Source organism: Trifolium pratense, linkage group LG6 (genome assembly GCF_020283565.1).
Source record: "Trifolium pratense cultivar HEN17-A07 linkage group LG6, ARS_RC_1.1, whole genome shotgun sequence".
NCBI classification, from domain to species: domain Eukaryota; kingdom Viridiplantae; phylum Streptophyta; class Magnoliopsida; order Fabales; family Fabaceae; genus Trifolium; species Trifolium pratense.
Genome location: NC_060064.1, coordinates 21,244,315 through 21,265,045, shown reverse-complemented (window position 1 = coordinate 21,265,045; position 20,731 = coordinate 21,244,315). Strand labels below are relative to the sequence as shown.

The window sequence follows — 20,731 nt, the reverse complement described above, 5'->3', positions numbered from 1 at the left end:
TTAACGGTCCATATCTTTAAATCCTAATAAATATATTAATATATTGTATTTAGAGTTTAATTTCTTTATAAAATCAAAACAATTATATGTACAAAAAAAAACAATTATATAATAATTGCTTTTAAAATTATCTTTTTCTTTTAAATAATTGCTTTTCAAAAATATATACTATAAAATTTAGAATAAAGCAGAAAAAGTTAAGAAAAAAATTAAGAATTGTGCAATTGTATTTAAAGAAGGATATTAATTTTTATATCATTTTTTTCGTAATAAAATTTTAGGGCGAATACATAGTGTCACAGTTCAAGAAAGAAAAAAATTTGGTTTCTTTTGGTTTTTAACCCTCTGATTTTTAGGGAAGAGGACCTAATAATTCAAAGTTCGGCTATAAAATAAGTAAAGTCTGGCCAAGAATTATTCCCACTAAGAATCGAACTCGAGTTCTCCCTAGGACGAACTGATACCACACTTCACCAACTTATAAACTGTTTGTGCATATCTCAAAAACCAAAACCAATTGCAGAATTTCTCCAAAGTGACAGTGTAAAATGCATGCCAGCTACTAATAGGAACAAGCACTAGCCCCCCACATCAGTATACACAGTTAGCACCAAAGGGGATTCGTCTAACTATTTGAGAAGACCAAATTATTGTTCCTTCCCTCCCTCCCTGCAGATAAACCTAGACAAAGACAACCACTGATTTTCAATGGCACTGCCGTATCCCATATTAGAGTATATGGATAGTAGAGTGAAATGTATTGAGCAGACAGAAAATCTGCATTGTAGTCTGCTCATCAGCCAAAATCGACACACATATTTCTTCTTAGCCGGATAGAATTTGTTGCCACTGCCAATTTAGCAGACCATCTACCCGATCAGATTTATGCACTACTGTAACTTCTTTGTCCGCGGCCAAATTGATAAGGAGAATGTAGAAGAAGTTGATTGACTGAAAAGGAGAAGCTATCCATAAAGAGAATTCTGTTTCAGACTGTGAAAAACTGGAACAAATAAATTGTCTTTACTGTTATCAGTTTGAAGCAAATGAAAAATTAAGTTCGTCAGCTGCAAAGAAACTTTCTTGTTGTATATATATCCCTTTTCATTTGAGTTTTTAAGCTTCATGTGTTGGCTTTCTTGTTTTGTAAAATAGATTGAAAATAAGTATATATGATTGACCCGAGACAATCCTTTACTTAAATCGATTTTATTTTTACTAGACTTAAATTGATTTTCTTTTTCTAGGGAAGAGTCATGTTGTCGATTCTTACATTGCAACACTATAATTATTCATAGAGAAAACAAAGATTTCTCAGTCTAAATACCTTTACGATTAACGCGATATGCTTACAGGTATTGACATAAGATTTGAGTTCAAATATGAGTAGTCAAGACTCAAGAATGTAAATTGTAGAACAATGAATAGAAATTAACCCAAAATATTGGTAGTCCACTAAGCCAAATAATTTAGAAATAAATGGAAATCAGTAAGCAAGCATTATCTGCATGACCATAATACAACCTTTGTAATAACATGGCAATATGAAAACATCCATATCTCTTAAAAAAAAAAAAATCAATAATATTACATTACATTACATCTGAATGAAACAAGGGCTACATCTCTCTTCTGTTAATAACCTTAGTTCATTATCATTATCCCTCTGAATTTACATGCATAAAAATATTTTTACTTCCTTGCTCTATCTCCTCTACCCTTTGATTTTGCATCAAAATGATGAGACTTCAACTTCTTTTTGCGAACTATTTGGGTATTCTCAACTCCCTCTCTGAAGGGCATACCCATGAGAGCCAATAATTTTTGTCCTTCTTGATCAGTTTTAGCAGTTGTTGAGATGCAGACATCCATTCCTCTAGGTGTACCAAAACCAGATTTCAGCTCTGGGAACACAGTTTGGTCCTTAATACCAATGTTGAAATTCCCATTCCCATCAAAGCTGCTGATATTCAAACCTTGAAAATCTCTTGTCCTAGGAAGCCCTAAGTTGATAACGCGGTCTAGGAATGAGTACATTATCTATCAAAAATCATACAATAGGTATTAGATTTCAACTATATAAACACAATAAACGCATCATTATAAAGAATGTAGAATATGTTAGTATGGTTTTAAAAAACGGTCTACGAGTGCAGTTGTAGCCGCAACATCGAGGTTTTTCATGTGATGTTTCCACAACCATATTCGATCTCAATTTTCTGCAATAACAAGTATACCAAAGAAACCACAACTGCTATTTAAAATCTTGTGTTAGAATTTCAGCCTAAAGTAAAATACTATAATTTGGTACTCAATGGAGAACTGTAATGTACTTAACAAATTGATACCAGATTCAAATACATTGCCACATATAATCGGTTTTTTTGACACCGTGGAAACTCCATAAATAGTCGCATTCAGTAAATTCCATAAAAATCGTCTCGTTCAGTATATTATGTCAACAGAGAATACTCACAGCCCAAATACCTGTTCTTATTTTTTTTATTTTTTTTAGTTTACAATGGAGCTAAGGATCAAACCCAGAACCTCTAGCATAGCATACTACCCAAACCCCTCACCACTGTATCAAACCCAGTGGCTTTGTTCTTGGTTTTTTTATCGCAAAGATAAATATGGATCTGCGTGCTTGTAAAAGATTATTTAACTACTCAAGTTCTATAGTTAAGCTGTGATACATTACCAACATTCAAAACTACTACCAGGTACTACCTTACAAGACCGGATAAATATCCCTTAATAAAGAAATGAAAACTTCCACGATCATGTGATCCCTCATTCAACTATCTTTGGATGCTCACTCGTCTTTTTCATGATACCGACATTGTTCTAAATATAATCAACAGTGAGAAAAGGTCAAGCAATTCAACTAAATAATCATTTCATTCATGCCAAAAAAATATATTCACCAAGCAATATCAATTGAATACTAAATGCTCACTTTTCCTCTGAGTGTCACAGCAATCCCAAGTGGTTGACCTTCCCTGATCTTAAAGGTGGCAACAGAATTCCTCGCCCGAGTCTTAACAGGTCTCTGTCCAGTGATCAGTGCTAGATCATTAATTGCTGCATCCAAACCTTTTGCATTTTGTGCAGCTTCTCCAATACCACAGTTTACCACAATCTTATTAACTTTAGGAACCTGAAAAGAGGGGAAAACATTATCCACCATTGCAAAATTTGATCAACAAAGCATCTTATATATCATACCCCCCCCAAAAAAAAATACAATTTTTACTTTGAATATCAAAATTGAAAAACCCCATCAACCCAAAAAAATAATCCATGACTCCATAACATTTTCCCCATCAAATGGTACCAAAATTGCAAAACCCCATCAAACAAAAACCAAAAAAGACTTAAACTTTCACTGACAAACCCAACAAAAACGCAAAATCAAACAACTGCAAGGAATTTCCATTACAAAAAAGAGTCTAAATTTGACAAAAACCTGATGAATGTTAGTGTAAGAGAATTCTTCGATGAGCAAAGGAACAATTTTCTCATTGTAGGTAGTTTTGAGCCTATAAACCTGCTCTGCTTCAGACTTCTCTACCAATACAGCCCCAGAAGCTATGGCTTTGACGGACACCACTGAACTTCGATGCCTGCTACTTCCATGAGAGAACAATGAAGAAGAAGAAAATTGGGTTGGAAAAGTTCGAAATTGAGGGAGAAAAGAAGAACCAGATGAGTGTAGAAGAGAAGGAGTTGTGGCCATTGTTGTGGATTAAGCAATGCTCAGTGTCAGTGGTAATATGGATAGCGTTTTTGGAGACAAATGGATTAGAGTGCTGTGTCACAAAGTGCCCTTGTTTCGAACAGTATACCATAAATTTGCTATTTTATACTTCATCCGTTACTTTTTACTGGTACTTCTGGTTTTTTATCGGGGCACAAATTAATATCTTTAATTATTTATTATAAAAAATTATTAAAATTTTATGTTTTGAAAATATTCGTCGATATAAATTGAACAATATTATATATATTGTTTGATTCGAAATAGATGGAGGGAAATGAAAGTGAGATAATATATTTAATAAAGGGTAATTTTGGTAGAAACTTTTAAATATCTCAAATATTATTATTTTTTTTCCGGCTTTTCACCACCAGTTGAATCTGGTTCAGGGGTCAGTTCTGGCATCAAGTGGTTCCAGCCCCCTCCCGATCGCAGTTGTGGGGGATCGAACCGCGGTCCTCCCTACCAAGTTCAGCACCAATCACCATTTAACCAACTAACGATTGGTCAAATATTATTTATTTTGTTGGTAGAAACTCTCTCGAATATTATATATATATTTTTAAAACTCTCTCAAATATAGGGGTGTTCATGGGTGCGGGTCAATCCGCGAACCCGCCGACCCAATTCTATCCAACCCATTATTTACCCGAACCCGTTCATTTGTGGGTAGAATTCGGCTCAACCCCACCATACCCACAAGCAATTGGTTCATGTATTGGATTTGAGTTTTTGAACTTGTCTACCTGTATACCCAACTTGGTCATGGAAATGATGTGTTTTTTGAAAATTTGTTACTCTTGTTTAGTTTATTAAGTGTTATGATTAAGGATGAATTTTTATTTGAACTTAACTGAGGTTGTTTTGTTCAATTTAAGTGTTAGAAATGTGTCGTTAAGTTGTATTATAGATTTTTTAGAAGATTTTAGAAAATGTATTTTTTTCTATCAAAAAATTATTTTTAAGATTATGAGCAACCCGCGAACCGAGTTGGTTCGGTTCGAATTTGATAGTGTAAGTGCGGGTTTGATGATGAACCAAATCCATTGAATACTGCACGGGTTGGGTAACAGATTAGGCCAAATTCAGCCCAACCCAACCCGCGTACACCCCTACTCAAATATACTTTTTTTTTTTACAAACTCTCAAATATCTCAAATAATTTTTGTAGACCCATAGGGTTTGAGAGAGTTTCTACAAAAAATATAATATTTGAGGTATTTGAGAGTTTTCTACCAAAATTATGCTTTATTAATAATATTCTCTCACCTACCCTCCCTTTTATCTATTTCGAACCAAACAAACCCTAAAGAATGTGTAACAGACGCCGTAATGCATGTTTACACGGACATCCAATAAAATCTCACCATTTTGCCATGTCACTATTTTTTTTTTTTTTGACAATAACAAAATGATATTCATTCATTCAAATTGATAGATTACATCAAATACAACCACATAATCAACATCGCTAAAAACGTAAAGGATGAATCTGTGAACAAAACTCACAGCATCCGAGTTAATAGCATACAACGGCAAAATGCCTACAACAAATAATATGATAAAGTTAAAGTCACCGAAGTATCCATGCCTCCGGATCTGCAGCGTTGAAGCTCAAATCATTGGTTGAATCTGTAATTGACTGAAGCCGATCTTCTCAATAGAAATCAAATGAACACCGCACACGGGACAACAAAAACGTCGCACAAGACGACGAAAAACACAACGCCACACTCAGACGGCGAAATCACAAAAAAGAAAAATTTGATCAATGTGAAGATCACTTATTTAAATAAAGAAGAAAAAGAAAAACAATTATGAGGGGTGATTTTGGGTCAAGAATTGACCCTAAAACCACCCCTCCTTGATGCCATGTCACTATTTTAATTAAAAATATTTAAAAATTTATTTATCCCTATATGCCAACTGCTTGCCTCAATCCATTCTGCATTAAAGCTGCTACCCTTACATTCCAAAACAAATGTTGCAATCCTTCGGTCTCCATATTTAGTTTTTGTCCTTGTCAGAACTTGAACCTTGTACCCCAAACTCCTTAATCATTAGCTTAATTAGCTTAACCAGTTGAGCTACCTATCCCATTTTGTTTTTACTTATTACTAATTATTTGCATCTTCATCCATCCGCTAATTTCATATATACCACCCCGATTTCCGGCCGCCACTGAAACACTTGTTATGCTTCTCTCTATTTATTCTTCACACCAATGAATTTGAAATTGTTCTCTTTTATAAGCAATCTGGGATAGGGGAAGATGAGAACCCTACAACCATTCAGGAGGAGAAGAGATAAAAAAAAAAGGAGAGGGGAGGGGAGTTTGGTTGACGTGGTGACACTTCCACGGGTAGCATATATGAAAGGGGTTGCAGTGTTGCACAGAAGATGCAAGAGGAGCATGAAAAAGTGTTTGGAATGGTACCAAGTAGCAACAATTACGCAAAATAAGATGATAACTATAGAAAAGAAGTTCTAACCCTAGCCGTCATCTTTTTTTTTCTTCTTAGTTTATCAAAGAGGGGTGATTTCAGGTCAAATCTTGACCTAAAATCACCCCTCCAAATTGTTTTTTCTATCTCGTTATTAAATAAGTGTGATTTTTCACATATTTGTTTGGTTTTGTGTTATTTGTTATCCCGTCCTTGTGCGGTGTATTCTGGTGTGCCGTCTCTGTGCGGTGTATTTTGTTTTCCCGTCTTTGTGCGATGTTTATTTGTTTCAGGTTCAACGATTAGATTCGATCAAGTACAAATCTATCCAATGTCGACTTTTGTGTCATCAACGCTGCAGATCTGGGGGCATGGACATTCCAGACACTTCAATATAGTCATATATGTAGGCTTATGTAATTTGCCGTTTTATGCTATTAACATGGCTGCTGTGAGTTTGTTTGCAGATTCATCCTTTTTGTTTTTAGCAAATTTGAATTTGTATTACATCGATGTAGGGGTGTGCAAAAAATCCAAGTAACCTTAACCAAATCATTAACCAAACCATATCCAAAATTAATAACCAAATCCATTTTTAAAAAAACCAAACCAATCCAATACAAAAAAACCAATTCTAAACCCTATCCAATTTTTTATAATTGGTTTAAAATTGGTTTTTAAATTGAGGCCCAATAAGAAAAAAGCCCAATAGATTTTTTTTTAAAAAAAAAAAAAAATTTCCAAATTCAATTAATTATATAATTTAATAAATAAATAATTAATAAGGTGGTGGAGGAATTGGTCAACGCGGCGGTCAACGCCGGACCACTGGCGGCCGGCATGGCGGAGCTCCGGCGGCGGACGGTGGTGGACGGCGATTTTCCGGCGGCGACCGGCAACCGGTACGGTGGTTGACGGCGTCGCTCCGGCGGCCGGTGCGGTGGTTGGCGGCGGCGCTCCGGCGGCCGGCCACCGTCACCCACCCTTTAATATTTAATTATTTTTTATTTAACAAAATTTATTTATTTTAAAAATAATTATAAAAAACAGATTTTTGATGATTTTTTTTTAAAAAAAAATCTATATTTTAATTATTTTGGGCTTAAAAAAATCTGTTTTTTTGGGCTTAGTTTGAAATATGTTGGGCTTAGAAAAAAAACTCTTATGAATTCATTATAAACCAATAATTCATAAAATTAAAGAAAAATTATGTTTTTTCTATAAACAATAATTATTAAATATGTTCTTTTAATCAATTAAACAAAAAAAAATATTGGCTTAATTATTGTAAAAAAAAAAGTTTAAATATATAGGAATTAAAAGTTATAATAATGCATTTTTAAAAAAAAATAAAAAATAAAATAAAATTTAAGATGAATCGGTTATAAATAAGTAACCTATTTTTTATTATAAACCGGTTATAAATTGGTTCCGAACCAATTATAAACCATATCCAAATTAGTTTTGCAAAATAACCAATTTTTCATTAAAATGGTTTTGGATATAAACCAAAACCATAAATATGGTTTGGTGTGGTGTGGTTTTTAAACCATGCACACCCCTACATCGATGTACTCTATCAGTTTGAATGAATGAATATCCTTTATTTTTAGTCAAAAAAAAAAACTATAAAAAAGTTTTGGTTTAAACGCAGTTTTACCCCCTATTTTGAATAAATCAGAATTTTATCCTCCTATTTCACTAAAACGGTAATTAATCCCTCTTTGTAACTCCAAACTTAGTGGAGTTTGATTATGTGGAAAGTTAACTCGATTACGGTCATTTTGGTACCAATTTGGTGAATTATTGATAAAAAATGAGTTACCAAAATTGAGGTACCAATTTACCTCTCAGCCAACTTCAAAGCTTCGCACATAACTCAATTTTAATCAACAATTCACCAAACTGGTACCAAAATGATCGTAATCGAGTTATCTTTCCACATAATCAAACTCCACTAAATTTGGAGTTACATAGAGAGATTAATTACCGTTTTAGTAAAATAGGGGGTAAAATTCCGATTTATTCAAGATAGGGGGTAAAACTGCATTTAAGCCAAACATTTTTTAAGTAAAGCAGTTACATATATTTTTTAATTTAAATAAATTATTTAAAAATCAATAATATGATGTGTCAAAATTAAGAATTTTGATTGGTTGTATGTTTAACCTTTTTTTACACTTTCTGCTTACCATCTTTAAATTCTTTATATATTAATAAAAATTTATAGTCAAAGTAGATTATGTAAATAGTGTACCATAAGTCGATAATCTAAATTACCGATAAAAAAGAATAAAGGGAGTTTATATTTTGAAAAAGATGTCTGATAATATCAAGTTTACTAGTATATTAGTCTTCTTTGAGAATATATCATAACTAAATTGATGATAAGTGAATGAAATTAGGGACCATTTGATAGTAAATTATTAAAATATAAAGATTTAAATGATAAATAAGTGATTAAAGTGGATGTCAAAGTGACTTGCATTTTTGAATGGAGGAAGTAGTTTGTACACCGCATTAACATTATCATATAATTGGTCATATCATATAATCTAATTATCACTCTTCTAATCCTTAATATAAAAGAAAATTTACTTTGTAGATGCATTTAAAAATTAATTTATCTAGACTATATTACTGACAAAATACATCAAGTTTTCAATATATCTAAAAAGTGAACACCTTTTTATATTAAGGAGAGGGGCGGTATTAATCTAAGGCTTAATTAGTAAAATGGTCCCTTAAAAACATTTTTGGTTTCAAATTGATCCCTTAAAGAAAAAAAGGTCCGAGTAGGTCCTTAAAGAAAAAAAAAGGTCCGAATAGGCCCATTAAAGACATCTACGTTAATCAGTCTGCTCTCTAAAAAAAGGTCCAAATATGAAACCAAAAATGTAGATGTCTTTAAGGGACCTATTCAGATTTTTTTCTTTTTTAAGGGACCTATTCAGACATTTTTTTCTTTAAGGAACCAATCTGAAACAAAAAATATCTTTAAAGGACCATTTTACTAATTAAGTCTTAATTTAATTATCATCTAATGTAACTAATAATAATAATAATTTATTTATTGTAAAATATTTTTTTATTCAAGGTGAGGATCAAATGACACCAACTAGTTTGACACAAAATGTTATACCTCTTAATAACGTTTTAACCGATATAAATTTTATAAAATCTACCGTTAGATTGAAAATTTATATCATATAGATCATTTGCATAAAATTTCAGACAAATCCAAAATAATTTGATATGTTATTGATATACATCAAAATTAACGGTTTGAGTCATTTTTTTTAACATATCAAATGATTTTGGATTTGACTAAAGTTTTACATAAATAATCTATATGATATAAAATTTCAATCTAACAGTAAATTTTATAAAATTTATATCGATTAAAACGTTATTGAAAGATTTAACATTTAATGTAAAACTAATTGATATCATTTTATCTCTACCGTTTATTTAAAAGAATAGTATGTTAGCTTCGTAGTTGCTCTAGAATGATAATAATACCTCGATAATAGTAATATTCTCTCTCTACATTCTCTCTCTACAAATCTCCTTTCTCGCTCACTCCCTCTTCCTCAATCGCCATCCATCTCTGCAAAATCACCCCCAAAATTATCAATTTCACGCTATTCCGTTCATAGATTTTCTCTCTAATCTTCGATCCGCATACTTAATCTTTACAAATTCAAAACCCTAGTTTTCATTTCTTTTCTTTCTTTCCCTTTTTCATTTTTGTATCGCACAAACCCTCAATAACTATTGTCCCTTAGTTTTTCCTCGGACCTAAATTTCATGGGTATTCAACAAGTTTTTTAATTCAATCTTTATCTCCCGTGAATCTATGTTCTGAATTTTGTTCAAGGGACGATGATGATGTGTATATACCAATTTTCACGTTTCTTTCGGGAATTTCATTGAAGGAGCGAGTAGTTTTTTCAACTTTTTTAGGTGGTGGATTTGCTAGATTTTCTCAAAGGAGGAATCTTGGGAGGGTTTTGGATGATGGGTCTTGTTAATTGAGCTTGATCAGTGAGTGGAATTTGCATATTGGTTCCAGGTTTTGGGTTCTGATAGATTTGAATATTTTCATATAAGGTTTTTAAGAAATGAATTATGAATAAACAGGGATTATTGGACTTATGGTTTAACTAGAATAATAATTTGAATATTTGGGGGGTTTTTGTCTGTGTACTGTACTGTGTTAGGTGTTGGAGCAGAAAATTTGGTCAGATATAGTTTACCTGAAAAGTTTGAGCATATGTGATGAATTTTATGATTGATGAATGATTAGTGCTCTCTGTGGATTGTAGTAACACTCTGCATTGTTCATCGATTGGATATATTGGACATTGGTTATCAACTTTGTTTAGCTTAAGTATTTTGTGGAGGGAACAGAATGGACTTTGAAAACGAAGATCACAGCTTGTTGGATCAAGCAACTGATAAAGGATTGCAAAAGTAATTTTCTATTTTCTTTGATTTTCTTTGATTAGCTTATTGTTTTTATTTTTTGAAGTTTATAATTTATCATGTGATGCATGTTGTAACACCTATTTGTCGCTGTTTGTTCAGGAAGTTGAAAATTTCATACACACGAGAGTTTTTGTTATCGTTTAGTGGATTGGATGTATGCAAAGAGTTTCCAAGTGGGTTTGATCGATCACTTTTAAGGTATAGTATATCTAATCTCTTTCGATTTTAACCCAAAAATGAATGCCGGGTGCTGGATTTTTCCTTTCCATCATCTTGCGCGCTCGCGCGCGGGTGTTTGGTTTGTCAATTTGTGCTCTTTGACTTATGTGTTATACCTTGCCTTTTCTGTGTGAAAATTAGTGAATCTGAAGATGCTTTGCTGGATCGACAGAGAAGTACCGGTGCTTTATCAACACATAGTTTCAGACGCAATGAATACAGTGCATCCCCTCCAACCAGGGGGAACATGAATAACTTTTCACGGGGACCCCAAGGAAAATGGGATTCTCGGTCTTCTGGACGTTCCGACAGAGACAGTGATTCTCAATCTGAATGGGATTCAGGTGTATACACTTGACCAACAAAAATACTTGTTTTCGTTTTAATTTTTAAAATTTAATAATTCTAAATGCCTTTACAAATTACAAACATTTGGATAAATATGGAATTCTTCCGTGCCTTTCTTTTTTCTGGGTGTTGGGGTAGCAGTTTATCTCCACTCAAGTTTTATGTTGATATATTTCATCGTCAATGTCAATTTACAGATTCTGGAAAACTTTTTGGCAACCAGTCTCGTAGATCTTTGCAAGGTCCCGAGCATGATGGGCTTCTAGGTAGTGGTTCGTTTCCAAGACCCACCGGCTATGCACCTGGGTCGTCTGCTCCTAAGTTTCGCACTAATGACAATTACCCGCCGAATCGGTCTAATGAGCCCTATCATCCTCCTCGCCCTTATAAGGTTAGCTCACTTATCTGTAGTTATTTACTTATTAGACTGATATATGTTTGGCAAAATGTAGTATTGATACCTCCAAAATTTATCAATCATGTATGATTTTCATTTAATGCGTTGAAGCTATAGACAGTATTAAGTATTGAGAATTTGAGATCATAAGCAGTTTTATTAACTTCGAGTCTGTTATAATTTGTTGCTTTTGATACTTGCTAGGCACCTCACTCACGTAGGGAAACTAATGACTCTTTCAATGATGAAACTTTTGGTTCTTTGGAGTGTACAAGTGAGGACAGAGCAGAAGAGGAAAGAAAGAGAAGAGGTACATATTATTTTCTTAAAGTTATTATTAATTTGTTTGAATGATATATGTATTGAATTATTTGAAATATATAGAAATTGTACAGAAACAACTTAGGGAGATTCTTCCCTTTTATGGATGAGATTTTCTTTTGTTTCTTAGTCTGTGCATCCTCTATTTAAGAAGGCTAATTATGTAGAAATGCACGCTGCACTTCATAGCGACAACACATTGTTTTCTGCACTACACAGCACATAAAACCTGTTAACCACCACAAAGTTTGACGGGGCCTGAGACAACGTTGCCGTAGCCCTATTTAGGGTTGTTGCATGCCCACCAACACCCCTTCAAATTGATTGCCTTGATCGACATGCATCAATTTGCCTATGAAAAACTGATGACTGACGTGGCCGAGATGCATGTCCTTGTTTAAGACATCGACAAACTGAAGGGTTGATGTATGGAAGAGAGATAACACGAATGGCAAATGCATCATGAACAGTATAAGAATTTTGGGTTGGGCCTAACTCAACCCTACAAGACCGACTTGTAAGGTGAAGACTGCCTCTACTTATAAACTCATCTTCAGGCCATCTCACATTCGATGCGGGACTCTTAACAAATAGAATGACGGTTCAATGCACGCCTCATTATATTTGGTGTGCTCATGCAAATCTGTAATAGCAGTGATTTGATAAGCCTTACTTATTGTCTATATTGAGAGGTGTTGGATTGAATAAGCTAATGCAAGCTTAGCTAATAAACCGCATAGTTAAATAATCTCAGAATACACAGTTGACATATTTAGACCCGCGAAGAATCGCAAGTTTGAGGATGAGTGAGCGAGTCTATATCTTTATGGTTAATTTCCCTGACATGTCTCTCGGCCTCATCAATTGTCAGTTTCTCATAGGCAATTTTGAGGACAATTGAGTGAAGTCTATATCGTAGTGGTTCGTTGTTTTTCTGATTAAAAAGACCCAAAATGTAACAGCTGAATAATTAAGCTCTCGTGCACAGAATATCCTAACGTGCAAAGGAGGCGAATGATGTTGTATTCAGTCCATATTAGTCGATAGTGCGCTATAGTGGCAGGGTACCGTGATGGGAAGGCCGGTAGAGGTCGCTTTTGTGTGTTCAAGGGTAAATTCAAAATTACCCCTAATTTTTGAGAACATGATCTTATTTTTCTGTAAAAATCCGACACGGCCCCTGAAAATTAAAACGTTTGAAGGAAGAGGGAGAAGGAGGAGGTATTGAAGAATAGCAGTAGGAGAAGAAAACACAGCACATCAGTGGCGGTGCAGTATTGTTTGTGTTTTGCTTTTGCTAGGTCAAACTAAAGCAGAAGAAAATTTGGGCTTAAGTCCCAACTTGCGAAAATAAACTTCTTGGGCTATTATATAGTATATAAATCACGTTAGTTTGTAATAATAAATAAATAATAATATAACAAAGTAACATAATCAAATAGGAATAATATTTGTATCCCAAAAAAAATAAATAAGAATAATATTATTTAGTAATAGAAGACCAAATACTAAATAGGAAAATATTAATAATAGAAAAATAATTACTTGAACATATTCAGTATAAAAATATTCGGATTTATGTAGTATAAATCATAAAAATTATTTGGGATATATAATATAAATTATTTAGATAAAAAAAAAATTCAAATAGCGGCTGTCCTGCTATACACTATCCCACTATCCCAGTTTTGGTGTCTGCTTCTGCTCTCCGCTGTCTGGGATTGACTATTATGATTCAGTCTCGACCCCACAGTTCCCATCTTGAACCAGAAAACTTGAACATACACATCATTGCAAGTTTGCCACAAACCCAACATGACAGTGAGGGAACACAATCCACATGACAGTGAGGGAACACAATCCACCATTCTTACACTCTAGTAATATCAAACCCTGTGATTCGTCATTTTATCCATTTAGAAATTGTTGATAGTTTTTTTTTGTGTTCTGAGCTGTGAACCGATCTTATGATTTGGGAATTTGTCCATCAACTTTGAATAACTGGTCTTGTTAGGTCAGTTCATGACGTGTCAGATCAGGTCATAATAGATTGAGTCTACAGAGATTTTAAATAATAGCTGCATGCTTAATGCAACAATTCATCCAACAAAACTAGTAATCTTGAATTGAGGAAATAATCTGTAGCCCTTTGTGTAACAGGAAAGCCACTGATATGTTCTCACTAAAATAAACACTGAAATTTTCTGGTACCACAGTGAAGTACCACTGATATGTTCTCACTAAAATAAACACTGAAATTTTCTGGTACCACAGTGAAGTAGAAAACCAAAAGAATGCCCACAAAAAGAAGTAATCCTGAGATAAAATTCTTTGATAATATGTTTGTTGGTATGAGTTTTGTATCAAATATATAGAAACTTCAGACAGAGTTTAGGATATTCTTCCCATTTAAAGACGGAATCTGCTCAAATTCCCCATAGTGGCACTTTGGGAAGGCCCATTGTCTGGCACATACTTTGCGGAACATATTGTCTGCCGCAGTATACATAACATAAAATCCATTAGAATATAAAAAGATGCCACAAGGTTTTACGGGCCTGGGCTGATTTGCCTCATGTCCTATCAACAGATATTGTGGTACTGGTAGGTTGTATTTGTTCTCATTATTTATTTGCTCATTATTTATTACCTTAGTGTTCTGTTTAACTTTTTAATTAGGGCTTTGTCAAAAAAAAAAAACTTTGTAATTAGGGCCATTTGTAAAATCATGTCTAATAAATTTAAGTTCAATGATTGACAACTTTCTTGCCAGCCTCTTTCGAATTGATGAGAAAAGAGCAAACAGAAAAGCTTAAGATGAACCCAGAGAAGGGTAAAGTGGATTTTGACCTTTCTTCACTTATTGACGATGAATCAAAAAGGCCAGTTACTCGAAGCAATGAGTCAGTGGAGCCTTCTTTGACTTTAGAAGTTTTAAGCAATGATGAGAAATCTTCTTCCCTTTCACATGCTTCAGCAAGACCACTTGTACCCCCTGGTTTTGCAAGCACAATGTTGGAAAGGAATACTGGTACCAAAATATCATCTAACACTCATGTAGCAGAGGTAACTAGTTGAAATATTTTATTCCCTTGTTCGTGGCCTTTAAATGCTTTCGCTTTTAGAATGTTAATTGTTGATAGTCTTTTGTAAATGCTATGTATATGGAGAGGGAATTTTTGATGTTATTGTTCAGAGTTATATGGTAGAAGGTTGGTGTTGTATTGGAGAATTGGGTCTTTAGTATGTGATGTTTTTGGAATGGTAATCATTAATGAAATTTTGTAGTTCAGTTCGCAATGACTTTCTCTGGGAGCATGAAAATTTTGAAATCTCTGAAAGTCTTTGTTGTTCCCAAGTGTGTTTTTAGAGTGTGGTTATAGAACAATATTCTCTGTCTGAAGAGCAATCTGACTCTTATCAAGTTCAATAGTTTGAAAGCAAAGGATGGCTAGATTCAACAACACACTAGTTTTCTCAATGCGGAGTTTGATAACAATCGGATTATAATGTCTTACAGGACAGCCTGTTTTGACTGTGATGTTTTGTTTCAAATGTTGGGTTGTTGTCTAATATCATGGAAAAAGTCTTAAGGAATTTTTTAGGTTTTTATATAGCAACTTCCCTATAAGAATAAAATGGACCAAGGAGATGATTTATGGTAGTGAACTGTAACATATGACTGATTGTTACCAACATTGTACTGAGGACAACTAGATTATGATACAACATTAGAAGCTACCCTTTATTAAAATGTTTAGTATTCAAGTTCCAATGTCAAATCTCAACATATACATGTTTCTTTTATACTGACATTGACATTATTCACATATTCCCCCCCATATTGACATTATTCATGTCTCTTTTATACTTGTTTGATTTCTGTGGTGCTTATGCAGGCTGGGCAACATGAGCCCGGAGATACCAGAGGTAGCCATGTATTCAGTATAAATCTGGAAAGTAAAGAAGGAAAATTATCAACTAAGCAAGTCGATAACAATCAACAGAATTTTCAAAGTGCAGATATAAATGTTTCAATCAACAATGAGAAAGAAAATATTTTAAATTTATCATCTCTCGATATCCCCAATATTAGAATTGGAATGAGTGATCAACTAAGAAAGAGATCTGCTCTTTCAGAAGCCTTGGAAGCATCAGATGACAGTAAATTTGTTCAACTGAATGCTGAAGTAAAAGGAAAGGAGGCCATAGGAGGAGCAGCTATCAATCCTGAGAGTTCCGAGTCTATCCTATACAAGCTTTTTGGTAATGCTTCAACACTTACCGGTGGCATACCAACTAGTACTGTTGAGGTAATTGAAGAAATTATTGGAATTCCTTGTGATGCTAAGAAAGTGTTACCTGCAGTTTGGCAGATATTTTCCGAAAATGGATACTTTATCTATTAGGCTAGATAGATGTATTGTGATTTGAACTAGTGTTTTCTTTTCTGCTATACTTTATTTTACTATGAGTTTGACTATTTATGCTCTTGTAGCAGCCTGATCATAAAGCAGATGAGACATGGAGTCCACATGCCTTCCAATCTTCAAAGTTTGCTCATTGGTTTGCTGAAGAAGGTATGCGTGTGTCAAATGTCTAAGTGCTTCAATGTTTTTATGCATAACAAGTTTACTTCACAACTTTATGTTAACTTGTTTTCTTCAATTCCCATTTACCTTGATGCAGAAAAGAAGTCGATTGTTGACTTGACACCTAGGCCAAATGAATTACTCTCACTTATTGTTGGCGGTGAAAAGGGTGGGATGCAGGTTTCCAATGTAGAGACAACCCATCATGTTGCACCAAATTTTACTTTCCAAAATCCTGAACCTGCTGGTGAGCATGTGGCAACAAATGTAACACATACCGCTATTGTTAACTCTGAGCTATCGTACAAGAGCGATAAACCTGAGATTTTACCAGCAGTTCTTACATGTGAAGATCTTGAACAGTCAATTCTATCACAAGTTAGTGAAAATGGTTCGTCATCTCAGCAGCGCTTGCAGGACAAAGATTTTGGTGCAAAGACCGGGCAGTCAACTCCAATTGATGGTCATGCATCTGAACACCTTCTTTCTTTGTTACAGAAAGGATCCTTACATAAAGATATGGAACTATCACCTGCTCTACATTCTACTGACATGGTGCACAACTCTGAAGGAGTAACTACTGCCAGTTCTTTTGATAATGCAGAGGAAGTAAATGCAGATGCTTCAAATTCATCAAAAACGTTGACGCTGGAAACACTTTTTGGATCAGCTTTTATGAAGGAACTGCAATCAGTTGGAGCGCCCCTTTCTGTTCAAAGAGGTTCAATTGGATCATCAGGGGCTGATTTTTCAGAGTCTCAGATGTTTCCTTTCCCTACCTCTGACAATGTTCATCCTCCTACTGGTGATCTTACATTGAACAGACATGGAAGTGGTGTTTTTCCACAAGAAAAAACTCATCAACCCAAATCAAATAGATTTGAAGAGCAGTGGTTAGGTTATGGTGATTCTCATGGAGATGTTAATTCATCGCTTCAAAGTGGAATTTCCAAGGCTGGTGGTTTCAATAGGTCTCATGATATTCGCCTCCCTGAAGAAGATAGCTTGATTTCTGTTGGTGATCCTCTGCAAACCTTTTTATCTGGAAATTCAGCTAAGGCAGATTTGTCTCAAGACACACCTGTTGAGATCACTAGAAAACTGGCAGCTCTGAATTCTGCATTTAGAGACGAACGACTTATGATGAGAAATCAAGAAGGTCAAGCATACCCCCGTGGTCCTTATGATATAAGGGAACCTGGTATTCCATATCAAAATCTTAACGCCCACCGACCTTCACAGCTCCAACCCCATCAGTTGAATCACATTGGTCCAATGTTCAATCAACTGGATTCACATTCTCCTCGTATTAGTTCTTATATGAAGCATGCGACTTCTGAGGGCATGGTTCATCATGACTCTCCAACCAACCGTCAATTTCCCGGAAATATGCTTCGTCCTCCTTTCCATCAACCTAGCAGTGTTGTAACTGGGTTTGATCCTCCTGCTCATCACCCTCTGTTACCACAGATGCATATGCAAGGCAACCTTCCTCCACCACATCTATTACGAGGTTTCCCAAGGGGTGCCGCTATGCCCCCTCATCCCAGTAATCCAATGGCTGGTATGATGCAGGAACCAAACCCAATGCAAGGCTTCCCATTTAATGGCCAACAACATCCTAGTTTAGGTGGCCCTGGAATGCAATTGCAAGGTAAAACATGATTTGACGTACATTGCTACTATACTTGCTTTTGTATGATTATCATAGCTTCAAACAGATAATAATCATGAATTGTTTTTCAATGTTATTGGGCATGATTTCAAATCCTTTAGCCATGGATTAATTTATATGTAAAGTTTGTTGCAATTCAATTTTGAATACTTGATCCTTTTGAAGTTCATAAATTTTCAGTGGTTGTAGTTTTTTTTTTTTTTCATAACAAGGAATTTAGCAGTTTTATTTTATGCTTGGGTTTGATAGATCTTAGTTTATTAGATTGGGCATTTTGTTTGAGTTATAATCTTTTACTCTTCTAGTTGAAGGTGGCATGGATTATGAGTTCGTAAATGGGTCATTTGCAATTCTTACTGCCCCATATTTTCATATTCACTATATTGTTTGATATTTTTCTGCTTGCATGTGTTTCATCGACCTTGATGGCCAAGGGACTATCAAAGCTAGTTCAATTAGTCTCATTTTCCTTTTGCACATACAATAGTTACACACACAAGTGCACATACACAGTTACACAGTGATCCATCAGATAATGTGTTAATTAGGGTATTGCTTGTTCTGGTTTACACAATTGTGTTTAGCTTGTGGAACAAATTAACCTCATTCAGTCATTGGTATGTCATATATGTAATCTAGTGCACTTGTATGGAAATGTACAATAATGCATTGTTGTTTATATATAACTGAATATTGATCATCTTAATCTCTCTCTCTCTCTCTCTCTCTCTCTATACATGTTCAATTCCTGACTTATGTTTTTTGGTTATTTTATTAGCTCCTGGGGTTGCTGGTGGAAGGAATCATCCAGAAGCACTTCAGAGGCTTTTTGAGATGGAGCTTAGGTCAAACTCAAAGCCAATCCATACTTCAGGGCACAACCAGGGGATTCATGGTCATGAGCTAGACTTGGGTTTTGGCTATAGATAGTGTATTATCATTGTTGATCTGTATACTAGATTGTAATTCACCAAATGCTGATCTATAACACTCCTGCATGAAAGATGATGGGTTTACTTGGTTGTTTTTCTTTGAATTTTTTTTTCTCACTTTGTTGTAATTAATGAATTCTCTTCAATTTGCATCTTATTGGGATTTCAATTTGCCGCCTTTTTGTATCATAATGCTTTCAAGATTTTAGTTTTGGAACAAAGACGGATGCCGAATTAAGGAGGGTTTTTTTAGGGGATATTCATATTACACAGAACTGAAGTTGAAAGGAAAAAAAAAAACATAAGTAGAATCATTTAATTATAGTGCATCTTTTTTATATTATGGAATAGATACTCTAAAGTAGGGGTGGACAAAAAATAGTCGAGCAGGCGGGTTATTGGTTTGCCATTCACACATTTTCAATTTTAGGCGGGTTGAAATGGGTGGGTTCGGTTTTCTAAAATCAATCGGGCAGTAATTGAACTTGCCCGAGTTACATAAATAGTAAGTTTTTGTTTTATAATATTATAATAATTGATGAAGTGACTGAACATATCTCGAGACACAATCTCAAAATTTGTTACGGTCTGATTCATTGTAAAGTGACGGTCTGATTCATTGTAAAGTGAAAACAAGAAACCACTAGTAGCAACACAAACTCTATTTCTTTTTCTCTCCTCTTTTTTGTTCTTATTTATTTTTGTTGTGTTTCTGTTGTTTTGTTTTATTAAATTTTGTTTTCTTTTATTGGTAGATGTTTGAATCTGGATGATATAAATCTAAACTTTTTTTTTGGGTTCAAAACTGAATTAACCGATTTGTCAAACTATATATAGGCTTAAATGCAGTTTTACCCCCCTGTTTTGATTAAATCGGAATTTTACCCCCCCATTTTATAATTTTTTGGATTTTGCCCCACATAAAATTCTGCTTTCGAGTCACAACTTCAAAGCGTCGCACACAACTCAATTTTGATCAATAATTCACCAAACGTATACCGAAATGACCGTAATCGAGTTATCTTTCCACATAATCCAACCTCACTAAATTTGGAGTTACAAAGATTAGATACTGCATTCAAGCATCTGGTATGAAACATGAACACAGTTCTAGGGGAAGAGAAATGGAATGCCACTCCCCTTGAAGGTGTTTTTCATTTTTCAAATTAAGTTTATGTGCCATTCCTATGTTTCCTTTGGTTGCTGTATGAGTAATTAGTTTCATGGATTATCAGTTTTGAACTCTTACATGCATTATATATATCTGAAAATGTAAGTTTCTGTGTGTGTGTGTTTGGAAGGACTCTGCAAGTAAGAAATAAGACAAATGATTTTCCATGTTTGTTTGCATGATTCAATAAATAAAGAAAAGGCAAAATCGTGGAGACCTAGTATTCATTATGAAAGATAAAAATTTGAGTTTTGCTAAGTTCACGAGTGGCTAGCTATTATTATTCTTATGGTATTATTACCTTTGTTGCAAAATGGTACTTTGTATTTAGCTATTCATGGTGGTTAGTTAGGAGTTTCATAATATATATTCGATGCTTGG

The 20,731-nt window shown here is 34.3% G+C and overlaps 2 protein-coding genes across 9 annotated transcripts; one reads left to right on the top strand and one right to left on the bottom strand.

The window, feature by feature from the left end:
* Positions 1-1,509: 1,509 nt before the first annotated feature.
* Positions 1,510-3,835, bottom strand: LOC123891551 (50S ribosomal protein L5, chloroplastic-like). The gene is made up of 3 exons (XM_045941430.1): positions 3,470-3,835; positions 2,960-3,160; positions 1,510-2,040 (listed from the first exon to the last, which is right to left on the bottom strand). Exons 1-3 carry the CDS (start codon positions 3,737-3,739, stop codon positions 1,693-1,695), a joined length of 819 nt encoding a protein of 272 aa, XP_045797386.1. The 5' UTR covers positions 3,740-3,835; the 3' UTR covers positions 1,510-1,692.
* Positions 3,836-9,688: 5,853 nt separating this feature from the next.
* Positions 9,689-19,348, top strand: LOC123892611. Of its 8 annotated transcripts, none has more exons than XM_045942449.1 (11): positions 9,689-10,251; positions 10,533-10,680; positions 10,795-10,893; positions 11,056-11,258; positions 11,460-11,653; positions 11,864-11,969; positions 14,754-15,046; positions 15,880-16,293; positions 16,482-16,560; positions 16,670-18,226; positions 19,026-19,348. In XM_045942449.1, the coding sequence occupies exons 2-11, from the start codon at positions 10,619-10,621 to the stop codon at positions 19,175-19,177; spliced, it is 3,159 nt and encodes a 1,052-aa protein (XP_045798405.1). In that variant the 5' UTR covers positions 9,689-10,251; positions 10,533-10,618; the 3' UTR covers positions 19,178-19,348. The 8 variants fall into 8 exon arrangements, with proteins under 8 accessions (XP_045798405.1, XP_045798404.1, XP_045798401.1 ...); XM_045942448.1 differs by having other exon boundaries at positions 9,701-10,018; XM_045942445.1 differs by having other exon boundaries at positions 9,701-10,018; positions 16,479-16,560.
* Positions 19,349-20,731: the final 1,383 nt, after the last annotated feature.

What these genes read in the sequence shown, in the direction of transcription:
- LOC123891551 (XM_045941430.1), bottom strand. Translation starts at nt 3,739, where the DNA reads ATGGCCACAACTCCTTCTCTTCTACACTCATCTGGTTCTTCTTTTCTC. An exon ending in CTTACACTAACATTCATCAG is followed by an intron (nt 3,161 to 3,469) that starts GTTTTTGTCAAA and finishes CCCTCTTTTCAG; the next exon opens with GTTCCTAAAGTTAATAAGAT. An exon ending in CTGTGACACTCAGAGGAAAA is followed by an intron (nt 2,041 to 2,959) that starts GTGAGCATTTAG and finishes GATTTTTGATAG; the next exon opens with ATAATGTACTCATTCCTAGA.
- LOC123892611 (XM_045942445.1), top strand. Translation starts at nt 10,619, where the DNA reads ATGGACTTTGAAAACGAAGATCACAGCTTGTTGGATCAAGCAACTGAT. An exon ending in ACTGATAAAGGATTGCAAAA is followed by an intron (nt 10,681 to 10,794) that starts GTAATTTTCTAT and finishes CTGTTTGTTCAG; the next exon opens with GAAGTTGAAAATTTCATACA. An exon ending in TTTGATCGATCACTTTTAAG is followed by an intron (nt 10,894 to 11,055) that starts GTATAGTATATC and finishes TGTGAAAATTAG; the next exon opens with TGAATCTGAAGATGCTTTGC.